At 44.8% G+C, this 12,601-nt stretch overlaps 1 protein-coding gene across 1 annotated transcript in view; it reads left to right on the top strand.

The window, feature by feature from the left end:
* The window catches only part of LOC109890899 (forkhead box protein J3-like), an 83,904-nt gene extending 71,303 nt beyond the window's left edge, over positions 1-12,601 (top strand). The window contains exons 8-13 of the mRNA XM_020483021.2: positions 2,093-2,267; positions 3,789-4,268; positions 4,610-4,711; positions 7,812-8,012; positions 8,219-8,287; positions 8,757-12,601. Of these exons, the coding sequence (XP_020338610.1) occupies positions 2,093-2,267; positions 3,789-4,268; positions 4,610-4,711; positions 7,812-8,012; positions 8,219-8,287; positions 8,757-8,869 (1,140 nt within the window). The 3' untranslated portion in view covers positions 8,870-12,601. The remainder of the gene's footprint in view (positions 1-2,092; positions 2,268-3,788; positions 4,269-4,609; positions 4,712-7,811; positions 8,013-8,218; positions 8,288-8,756) is intronic.

The raw sequence follows: 12,601 nt of genomic DNA, 5'->3' as shown, positions 1-12,601 counted from the left end.
GATAACCATTTCTGCAGCAGTCCACCAATCAGGCCTTCATGGTAGAGTGGCCAGACGGAAGCCACTCCTCAGTAAAAGACACATGACAGCCAGCTCAGAGTTTTCCAAAAGGCACCTACATTTTCTCAGTGCTTCAACAATGTACTGAGTAAAGGGTCTGAATGCTTATGTAAATGTTATATTTCCGTTTTTTATATATATATAGAGATAGATAGAAATCATTTATCTAACCTGCAGAGCTTGAGAGGATCTGTAGAGAAGAATGGGAGAAACTCCCCAAATATACAGGTGTGCCAAGCTTGTAGCGTCATACCCAAGAAGACTTGAGGCTGTAATCACTGCCAAAGGTGCTTCAACAAAGTACTGAGTAAAGGGTCTGAATACTTATGTAAATGTAATGGTTGCAAAAAAATGTTTACCTGTTTTTGCTTTGTCATTATGGGGTATTGTGTGTAGATTGGGGGGGGGACACACACGATGTAATCCATTTTAGTATAAGACTGTAACGTAACAAAATTCGGAAAGAGTTAAGGGGTCTGAATACGTTCCGAATGCACAGTATATCAACCTCTAACCACAGTGCCCTGGGCTAAGCACGAGCTAAGACCAAAGAAACGCCACTGTATCACAGCTAGATATACAGTAATATAGACTGTACATGTCAATCTGTAATCACACTGACAACCATATACTTCTAAGACTGAGATCCTAAAACCGCTACTGTCTGCTTCACCACTAGACATAGTCATTTAGACCGTGCATGCCGATCCCTAACCTCACTATCACAGAGTTACATAGCGGTTAGTTAGCTGAAAGCCTGGAACTCTAACACAGTGAAGCAGCTCCACTCTGAGGGCCGTGCCCCTGACCAGGGGGGAGGGTTAAGGGAAAGAGAGATCTGTACACGTTCTTGGAGAGCTGCTGCCTGTGATGTCCTCCCACCAGAGAGGCCCCCTTCTTTGGTGTGGTCCTCCCGCTTCCCAGGGTGCTCTCTGCTCCAGGCTCTCTGCATCGATCTGTTCAGACTGATGGATGTTTCTCCAGTGCTGCTGAGACCAGTCTCTTCTTATTACTGCCTCACTTCAGTCAGCCACACTGACTGAATTCTATAGTAAGGCAATCTATACCGTAGCCCACGTAAGGCTTCAAAGCCTTTGCTGTTGTAAATAACGTGGCCTCCAACATACATGAATTGAAGGAGTCTCCCTAGCGATAGACTAGTGATGGCTCAATTATTAGTGTCCTTCAAATGTTAAACCTGGTATGGCTTGAAAGCTACCTCTGTGATGCGGAGTTAAATCATAAAGACTAATTTTGTGTCCTCAGTTATAGAATAGTGGTGACTCCATGTTAGTGTTCTTCTCATGATGAACTTCATTAGACAGTCTTGCTAGAGCGCAACATTGCCTGCACTCTCATACACCCGCAGATAAAAATCGACCCCCAGGCATATGCTGGACATGACTAAAATTAATGGATATTTGTACAAGGCTTTGGTATTGATTTTTGTTTTTGTTTTGTTTTAAATACATTTTGCCGGCCATCTGAGTTATTGGCTTTGTGTTCGTGTTGGTTACTATTTGAGATGAGGCTGCAAGCAGCGATTTAAGACTGTCAAAGGCAAGTCGCTGATAGGTTGAAGAATGAACACTGATATTTAGCTGCTTATACATGTCCATTATGTCTTTAGAAGTTCAATTAGCTTAGTGGACTGGACTAAGATATAGATCTATATGCCTAGATCTGTTGCACTAAATGGAGAGACATGTTTTGCGTGAAATGTTTCAGTGTCTCTCTTGTTCTCCAGCAGATCTATGTGCAGATATCCGTCGATGTCTCAGAAGTATGTTTCCCAGTCGAGAGTCAGTTTTGACGGTTTAATCAGCACTCTTCAACAGTTGAAGTGAAAGTTGTAGTCTGTCTGGAATAGGTTTGTATTGTGGTTAGTTTTAGACTGAGGTGTGACCGCTAGCTTGTACTGAATGACTGAAATAAGAGCCCTCAGGTTCTAAGCACAGCAGAATAGATTTAATTCACTGCTCCCAAATCTCTTATCTCTCCTCTCTTTCTCCTGCTCTCTCTTCCTCCCCAGGTGACTAACCATCAAGAGTCGGTGTCTCAGTCCATGAGCCTCCAGCAGCCGCCCCAGCCCCAGTACAGTATGCCAGAGAGGGACAAGCAACTCCTCTTCTCCGACTTTGAAGATCTCAGTGCCTCCTTCCGCAGCCTTTACAAGTCTGTCTTTGAGCAGTCCTTCAGCCAACAGGGTGAGTGTTCGTCAAGAAGGGTTACACATCAGGTACTGTAGTTTGTGCACAAGAGGCCAGGATGATTCTATGGCCTTTTTGTTTTGCACTAAACAGTTGGTGGAAGGAGAGTGGAATTGGCACTAATTAGGTTAAGTGGGTTGGATGAGTCGGGATTCGATAGACAGTAGCTCTAGTGCAAATCCATATGGCTGTTTACACGGTCTACATGCTAAATCCTCTGGCCTCATTCCCAATGCGAATGCACAAAAGAGTGAAGAGTTCATAGCAGAATAATGCCGTTTTGTAAACGTGTAAATGCAGCTTTGTTACTCTGCCTGTCGTCTCGTATGTCTTTACGGCGTTTTATACTTCTTTTTTCAGACGGTTACAAGATTGCAGCATCAAACCTCTGTCTGTTGACGCAATTTCCATAACGATGATATTCATAATGGTATAGGCCCATCGCACAGGGTCGGATTAAGTGTGGCACTCCAAAAGCCTGTCAGCCCTTTAGAACGTAATGCTTTTTGTTTGTAATCTGATTGACTGATGAACAAAAAGCACTTGACAAGCGGGTTATGGCCAAACGCCGACAAAGCTTTTTCTTGTATAACCTACTTTCACAAATCAAATGCATTTCATGCTAATGTTTTCAAAAGTGTTCCTCTCCCTTAATCTATCATCTAGGTTTCATTAGTTTAAAGTTGTTACCTTTTTTTTTATATTACATTTTATATATGCATAAAAGTGAAATCTCTTAGTCAGACAAGCCCTTGCAATTAAAAAGTGTAAATATGCGAGCGAGAGGATTTCACACCCTGGTGCTGTAGACAGTGAGCTAATTCACTGGCTTTGATAATAGGTAATGAGCTCGCATTGTTATTCTGGGGCTGTGCGCTAATTGCTTTCTGTATTTCCCTGGTTGGACAATGGGCTTTCTGTACCGATAAGAGATGTACCTTTGTCACCCCTGCAGTGAGTGTTCTGGGGGCGATTGCGGCAGGGCAGGAGTCGGCTCTAAAAGCACTCCAGTGAAATAGGTTTTACCGTGCCAAAGCTGTGATGGACCAGGGCCTCTTAAGAACCGCTCCCCTACACTCAGATTATTGCTGTTGGATGTGCAGATGTTCGCGCTCCAGTCGTGCTTGTTTTTCGAAATAGTGCGGCAACACGATGAAGTGTCAAAAGAATTGCAGGGTTCGGAAGAAGAAATGCCCCGGCTCTCTGTGGTTTTCAGAAGCTCTGCCGCCGCTGACTCATTCCTTTTAGCTGCTCGTTCAAAATGGCAGCTGTGTCATCAAGTGTAGTGCTCCTTGAACAAGGGAATCCCAGATCCACTGATTGCATGATGATGTTGTCGTCGTTCACTTGAATGGGTGCTTTTACAACTGAAACCTACAAGCCCCCTTGGTGTTAATGACTTACCTGCAATATTTAAGTGGTTTCTTGTAGTTTGTTGCATTGTATGTTTATATCAAATAATGACTTTGTTGAAGCACAGAGTAATAGGTATGACTGTGTGTGCATATGGACTTCCAGGTTTGATGGGCATGCCGACGGAGTCGTCCCAGCAGACCCATACCGCCTGCTCCTATCAGCACTCCCCCAGTGGCACAATCAGCACCCAGAACAGCCTGACAAACAACCACTCCAGCAGCGGTGGCCAGGTGCCCCTGTCCCACCCTCCCCAGCTCCCTGGCCAGAACACCCACCCGGGCCACGGCTCGCCCCACACACAGCACCTCTCCCAGCACGGCCAGCATGGCCCACACAACCAACATGGCCAACACGGCCAACACACCCAGCACCCACAGCACCCTCCACACTCTCAGCATGGGCAGCACCCCTCCCATGCCCAGCACCCGCAGCAGCACACGCCGCACCCCTCCCAACACGCACAGCACACCCCGCACCCCTCCCAACATGCCCAGCAGCACGGCCAGCACCCCTCCCAGCAGCAGCACCAGAGCCTGGCTCACCAGCCCCATCCTGCCCAGCAACAGATGGCCTGCAACACAGGTAAGACCTGCCTCTTTCCTCTGCACCACACACACATTCAGATGCATTCAGAGATAACCCAGTGAGACACAGCTGGACCTGGCTACCTCAGTATTTATTCTGCATTAAGTACAGAGACCTGATTTTGGTCAACAGACAGTAAATTATCATCTGATTTATGCGGTTTGCTGTAATGAGAACAAAGCAAATGCTGCATCCAGACAGTACCTCTGGAGCCCTGCAACCTTTTCAGAGGGAACCGACTCCACCCGGTGGCCAAAGTAGAGTACTGTTGAAAAAAAAAAATGCTGATTCCTCTCCAGCCTCTAAAAACCAATCTGTGCTCCTCTCTGTGTTTGCAGGTCTTCCCTCTGACTGGTACCCCAATCTGGACGCACTGAAAGAGAGCTGCCGTATTGCCAGCAGTTATAACTGGGCTGATGTCGACCTCTCACCTTTTCAAGGTGCGGCCATGAAGGATTGTGAATGCAGTTCCATTGCATTGGCATATCCAATTTAAGCCTCAATAAGCAAAATAATTATACACTTGTCTTTATTTTTTATATTCTTATTGTCAACCTGTGTTTTATTTTATTTTTTACCAACATTTCAAAAGCTGTTTATTGTGTTTACGAGTCATTTTATCCAAATTATTTCATGCCATAATGCCTGTGATGAGCACCAACAGGCAAGTTTATTGGAGCTTTTTTGTTGGTGTGCTGAAGTGTTGCCAATCAAGGGTTTCATTTGAAGGAGCTCTTCAATTAAAGAACGCTGCCTTCAAGTTTAATTACCAAATGCAGTGTTGCTCAGCAGGTCACAGAGTTGATCCAATTACCAATGTTATTTTATTTGTTACATGCACCGAATGCAAGTGTAGATTTTACTGTGAAATGCTTACTTACGAGCGCTTTCCCAACAATGCAGTTAACAATGAAAAACATTTGCAAATGGATAAAGAAAATAGTAACACGATAAAATCACAATAACGAGGCTATGTACAAGGAGTACCAGTCCCGAGGCAGCTGGGGTGACTTGAGTTAATATCTACATGTAGGTTAGGTGATTGATTGAAGTATGACATGACCGTGATGTACTGGGCCGTACGCACTACCCTCTGTAGCGTCTTGCGGTTGGATGCCGAGCTGTTGCAATTCAAGGCAGTGATGCAGCCAGTCAAGATGCTCTAAATGGTGCAGCCAGATACATTTGAGGATCTGAGGGCCCATGCCAAATCTTTTCAGACTCCTGAGGGGTAAGAGGCGTTGTCGTACCCTTTTCACGACTATGATGGTGTGTTTGGACCATGATGGGTACTTAGTGACGTGGACACCAAGGAACTTGAAGCTCTCGACCGTCTCCAATACAGCCTTGTCAATGTGAATGGGGGAGTGCTTGGCCCTCCGTTTCCTGTAGTCTCCAATCAGCTCTTTTGTCTTGCTGAAGTTAAGGAAGAGGTTGTTGTCCTGGCACTACACTGCCAGGTCTCTGACCTCCTCCAAGTAGGCTGTCTCGTTGTCGGTCATCAAGCCTACAAGAGTCATGTCGTCTGCAAACTTCATGATTGTGTTGGAGTCGTGTACAGTCGTGGGTGAACAGGGAGTACAGGAGGGGGCTAAGCACGCACCCCCGAGGGGCCCCTTGTTGAGGATCAGTGTGGCGGATGTATTTTTGCCTACCCTCACCACCTGTGGGGGCGGCCCGTCAGTAAGTCCAATATCCAAATGCAGAGGGAGGTTGTTTAATCCCAGGGTCCTTGACTTGGAGGACACTATGGTGTTGAACGCTGAGCTGTAGTCAATGAACAGGTGGGAAAGGGCAGTGTGGATTGCAATAGAGATGGCATTATCTGTGGATCTGTTGGGGCGGTATGCGAATTGGAGTGGGTCTACGGTGTCTGGGATGATGGTGTTCGTGAGCCATGACCAGCCTTTCAAAGTTTTTTTTTCCCCCCATGGCTACAGATGTGAGTGCTACGGGGCCATAGATGGGTTACATTGGCATTCTTGGGCACAGGGACTATAGTTGAAGTCCTGCCACATCCGACAAGCGTCAGAGTACGGATGTTGCCTGTAATCCATGGCATCTGATTGGGATACAGTGCCTTCGGAAAGTATTCAGGCCCCTTGACTGTTTTTTTTTTTTCTATCACATTTACATAAGCATTCAGACCCTTTACTCAGTACTTTGTTGAAGCACATCAAATCTAATTTTGTCACTTACACATGGTTAGCAGATGTTATTGCGGGTGTAGTGAAATGCTTGTACCTTTGGCAGCGATTCCAGCAACGAGTCTTCTTGGGGATGACGCAATAAGCTTAGCACACCTGTATTTTGGAAGTTTCTCCCATTCTTCTCTGCAGATCCTCTCAAGCTCTGTCAGGAAGGGATGGGGAGCTTCACTGCACTGCTATTTTCAGGTCTCCAGAGATGTTCGATCGAGTTCAGGTCCAGGCTCTGGCTGGGCCACTCAAGGACATTCAGAGACTTGTCCCGAAGCCACTCCTGCATTGTCTTGGCTGTGTGCAACAGGGTTGTTGTCCTGTTGGAAGGTGATTCTTTGCCCCAGCTCTGGAGTAGGTTTTCATCAAGGATCTCTGTACTTGGTGCCAGGTTTCCTCCAGACGTAACGCTTGGGTTTCAGGCCAAATAGTTCAATCTTGGTTTCATCAGACCAGAGAATCTTGTTTCTCATGGTCTGAGAGTCTTTAGGTGCCTTTTGGCAAACTCCAAGCGGGCTATCATGTGGCTTTTACTGAAAAGTGGCTTCCATCTGGCCACTATACCATAAAGGCCTGTTTGTTGGAGTTCTGGAAGGTTCTCACATCTCCACAGATGAACTCTGGAGCTCTTTCAGAGAGACTACTGGGTTCTTGGTTACCTCCCTGACTAAGGCCCTACTCCCCTGATTGCTTAGATTGGCCAGCTCTAGGAAGAGTCTTGGTGGTTCCAAACTTCTTCCATTTAAGAATGATGGAGGACACTGTGTTCTTGGGGACCATCAATGCTGCAGAAATGTGTTATTACCCTTCCCCAGATCTGTGCCTCGACACAATCCTGCCTCGGAGTTCTACGGACAATTCCTTCGACCTCATGGCTTGGTTTTTGCTCTGACATGCACTGTCAACTGTGGGATCTTAGATCGACAGGTGTGCCTTTCCAAATCATGTCCAGTCAATTGAATTTACCACTGGTGGACTCTAATCAAGTTGTAGAAACATCTCAAGGATGATAATGAAGCGGGTGGCTGTGGTAAACTCTTCAATGCCATCCGATGAATCCCAGAACATATTCCAATCTGTGCTAGCTGAGTATACAATCTACAATGGCAAATTAGGTTTTAATTAGATTTCACTGTTAAAATGTAGTTATGTGTAATGTTTTTTTTTTACAGAAACTTATCTACACCCTCTTGACCTTTTTTAATGTGGTGTGATTTTTAGAACTCCACTGTTGTGACTGGCAGCTAGTACTACTGATATGGTTTGACTGGTGTGCTGCAGAGGTGGCTGTGTCTTGCTTTTTTCCTTGGCTGATGTTGCATTTGGGTCTGACCCCGTGCAGGACTGAAAGAGAGCATGAGACAAGCAGAGCTGAACAACTGGTCTCTGGAGCCCACGCAGATCGCTGACCTCTGCTCGTCTATCAACCAGTTCTTCACCCGCACTGGTGTCATTCAGCCACAGGGGGCAGTGCAGCCGCCGCCCGTACCCGTATGCCATGGCTCCATGCACCCCAACAAGCCCAGCCAGCACATCACCACAGGTCAGTGACCCTCACCTACATCCTAGCTCACACTATTATTGCATTTAGCATTTCAGACCACTCCCATTATCAGGACATTGACGACATGTTCCTCTTATGTGAACTTACATTGCAATAACGCTGGGGATGAGGAGGATTGTTTAAGCTAGCGCATACATTATTTTGGGATTGTGGTATTTCAGTGAAGTTGGTCTTTCTCTCCACAGGAAATCTCTACATGGACTCCAGACAGAGCATGTCTATGATGGGGCCCCCAGGGTACCCCCACATGACAGGTACAAGTACAGCTGCAGCCCCCATTCAAATAATCACTAAACAAGGTCTCAGCCAAGGGCATGGTCTCAACAGTACACTAGGTATCCATCAAACCTGTCCTTCCACATTAAACAAGCACTAGAACAACACCTTGACAGGTCCTTTCCCCATTTGACTATTATTTCATAACAATTATTTAACCTTTATTTAACTAGGCAAGTCAGTTAAGAACAACTTCTTAATTACGATGGCGGCCTACCCCGGCCAAACCCTAACCCGGATGACGCTTGGCCAGTGGGACTCCCAATCACAGCTGGTTGTGATACAGCCTGGAATCGAACCAGGGTGTCTGTAGTGAGGCCTCTAGCACTGAGATGCAGTGCCTTAGTCCGCTTCGCCACTCGGAAGCCCAAAACTACTCATTTAACCAATGATACTTCTACTGTGTATATGTAGTATGCCCTCATTCCCCTTCTCTCCCTCTCTTAGGACACCATGCGCAGATGAACCAGCAGCACATGATCCCTCCCAGAAACTTCCAGATGCACCGCATGCCAGCAGATGACATCCAGGATGACTTTGACTGGGACTCCATTGTCTAACGTTAGATGTTCTGCCCCTAACGAGGAGCTTCCAGGAGGTGCAGAGGAGATGAGTGTATGAGGAAGAAGCCAGGCTGAGCTGTACGCTCACAGTAAAAGGAGACGGAACTGTTGTTGGTGGGATACAGAACCATAGAACAGGTGTCACTTTCGGAGGAGAGAGCAAGAGAGAGACTTCAGAGTCCTGACATTTTTACAAACAAAAACAAAACGTTTAAAAAAAAAGTGTTACTTTGAAGACAATCATATTTAGTAAAACATGTTTAAAGTGGTGGCTTATGTGCTTGTCTTGACGAGGCAAGTAGCACACGTTCATGTCAAAACACATGTTCCAGCCTTCATCCCCCGGCCAGCCCCCTTCACCCCCCCCCCCCAGCCAGCATCTATCCAAAGTCCCCCCAGGTCCGTCCGTAACTGTTGTGTGATTTGAGCGACCTTTTTCGGCTTGTTATCCTTCTCGTGTTGACTTTAGGCCTCAGCTGCTTCTTGGATGAGTTTCTCTCTTTTTTGTTGTTTTTTTATGGAAAACGCAGGCAGCCTTTTTGAGTAACGTGATGGTGCTTGTTGGTCACCTTGTGAGTGGACGATGGATCCCCAATGGTGGGTTTATTGGTAGTGAGGTTAGGTTTACAGTAGCTAAGGTTACGTTATGACCAGGGTGTTTTGCATTGAACTCTGCTTGATATAAAGATCACAGATGCTTCATCATAGAGCAATCCATCCAGTTGTCCTTCAACCAACCCATCTGGTCCATTAAAAAGAAAAAAATGAAAAAAGAAGCTAATTGTGGAAATTCAGCAACATTACCGGCAGTATTTGTGGTTTTGTCTATTCTGTCAACAATGTATCATACCTTTTAAATCTCCAATACTCCAACAAGACTGAAAAAGATGCATGAGTGGGTGACTATAACAAATCCAGACCTCCTTTTCACCTTCTGTCCTTTGACTTGTTGAATAATACTTAAGACTGCAAGTACAGTCTCATTCTCAATCACTACATCCTTTCACTAGTCATACACAATGAATTTGAGTACATGTGTGTGCCCTATTGTCTGTAGGTGTCTCTTCACCTATTACATTCTGTGCACATGCTGCACAAAGAACTGTAGGATATCTCCCTGTTCTCTTCTGATGCAGGAAATTACAGGCTAACTTCATTTTTCAGTCGTAAGGTCTACTACAAGCCATGCAGTAGGAATGTTCTTCATTCAGATGCTATACATCTGAATCCGTATCGATCTCCCCCAATATCTTCCTTGCTGTGACCCAGTCAGACTTGCACTGCAAGGCAGAGAATATGCTGTAATACAATCATGAACAATAAAATAAAAAACAATGGGAATGTGGTGTGTGTGTGTGTGTGAGAGTGTGTGATTTTAATGTAATTTTAGGGCTATGATTGTTTGCTGCAATCATCTGCATATGCTATCAATGAGCACAAAACAGATGCACAAAAACAGAGAAATTAACGGTTAGAGGCAGAGATGCATTTTTTTAGGCAGGGTTTCTTATTCAGAGAAATGAGCACTTTTTCTGGTCAACAGCCAAGGGGGGGAGGGGGAGAGAGAGGAGAAAAAAATGGGTGGGAGACTAGTGGTGCTGGAAACACTCCTGTTCACCTGTCATGTCCCTTAGTGGCTACTGAATCGGACTTGTCCTGAACCCTCAACATGGTTGCTTGCGCAACCTATATGGGAGCTTGGGCTGAGTCTAGCACAGTCCAGCTTACCTTTTCACTTTGTTTCTTTCACTACGGATCACCGAGATAAACTAAACATTCACTGTTGCCCCCCTCCCCCTTTAGACAAACTTTAGCTTGGGTTGGATTTTGTTTCTCTCCATTGCTGAAAATGTTTTTTTTATTTTTTGTGTGTGTGATCTAACGACAATCGTGACAAGGTTTGTAGTATCACATTAACACAGCTGAGCCCAGACACCTTTTGTCTGTTGTAACAGTTAGTATACATGTGTAGATACTGTGTGGCTGTCCTATTTGAAACAGGTTGCAGAAAACAGAAGTGGGAAAGCTTGGATGGAACTAGAGCTTTTCACAAAAACCTATACTGCCAGGCGTGTCTGCAAGGTTGTACAGATCTTTTGCCAGCCAGTTCACTCTGTAAATGGTTCATACTACCCATTTTGTTCTGATATTTTAGGCTAATTGTTTTTATTTGTTGCTTTTCCTCTCTTTATCCATCATGTCTTGCTACTTCTACCTTTACCTGTAGCTGGTTTTGGGTTAGATTCCCAAATGTTCCTTGTATTTTAAACAACCGTTGTGTGTGTGTGTGTGGCTCATGTTCTTGCCTGTGGATACCCATTGAGTGTTTAGGCTTTGTTTATTGGCCCAAATCAGTCAGTCATTTAAAGGGATACTGAGAGATTCGGACAATTGTTTTTCTACTTACCCAGAGTCCGATGAACTCGCGGATCCCTTTTTTTATGTCTCTACGTGCAGTATAAAGGAAGTTGGAGGTAGTTCGCAAGCCTCTGTTAGCACATTGACTGGAAGTCTGCAGGTACGCTAGCGTATGGGTAAGTAGAAAAATGGCTTAATTGCCAGAATCTCATAGTATCCCTTTAAAACAGTCAGAATGCTCATTCAGTTAAAATGCCAAGGTTACTTCAGATTCTCAACCATTGAGTCCTTCATTAGTGAACAATGAATACTTTATGAAGTAGTAGTGATCGTGAATTTACCATTTGACTGCTAGATAAGGTCAGCGTGGGTCCTGTAGACTATTGAGACTGACCCAAGGAATGGGTGTTAGAATGTGGATCTAAATGTGATAGGGAAGTCTTGGCAGCCCATGGTTGGCAGGGCATGTTTGGTATGTTGCATTTCATCACTGGTAATGATGAGGGCACTAATGGAAAAACACTAGAGGACCGTCAAAGGGTATGTAGTTGTTAACCCACCCCCCACAGCGCAAAGAGGAGATGGGAAGGGCGGGGAAGAGCTCATAGATGTGATGCGCGTGAACGAGTAAGGGAAAGACGGATGACTGGGTCATGTTTATGCATCACCCTCTTTACTGAGTCTGTGTGTCTGTCCGTGTGAGCGAGTACATTTTGTTTGAAAAGACTAACTCAATTTTTAAAATACCACTGGAGATGTACCTGCCAGAGAGATTACTATGATATCAAAAAAAATAAAAAAAAATAAGCCTTGTTACATGGGAGAACTGCCAACAAGTACTGCTGATTGAGGCCTATTTTATTCAGTGCTGGTGTGTTGTGCTTCTTGTAAATAAATGTATTTTCAATCATCCCTTTTTCCTCTTGGGGGTGGGGCATCAAGGCAAGGGTGGGACTTATTCATGAGAGGAGGGAAAAAGAATAGAGTATTTTGTTATTGTCCAATCAGAGGGTGACACAGTATGTATATATCTATATTGTATATATGTGATGAAAATGCGTTGGCTTTTTGTGTGACACTACCTTTTACCTGTACTATGGTTCTACATTCAGTGTTTCAATGTTGATAATGTTTGTTTTTCTGTTTTTTGATTTTTGTCTTCGTCATTTCTTGTATTTGTTTTCCTTTTGTCCTTTTTTTGGTTATTGCACGGTTTATTACTTTTGCTGTCCAATGAGGTGACACAGCTACTCTTTGTATTGGTTTAGTGCTGTAAAATAACTCCAGTGTTATTAGAATTGTCTATCCCACCCCCATCCCCAATATGCATGAATGGCACTTAAAGAAATAAAATATGTTAACTTCACTGTG

Source organism: Oncorhynchus kisutch, linkage group LG5, assembly GCF_002021735.2.
Source record: "Oncorhynchus kisutch isolate 150728-3 linkage group LG5, Okis_V2, whole genome shotgun sequence".
In the NCBI taxonomy this organism is placed as follows: domain Eukaryota; kingdom Metazoa; phylum Chordata; class Actinopteri; order Salmoniformes; family Salmonidae; genus Oncorhynchus; species Oncorhynchus kisutch.
This window is presented reverse-complemented; position numbering and strand designations above follow the sequence as displayed.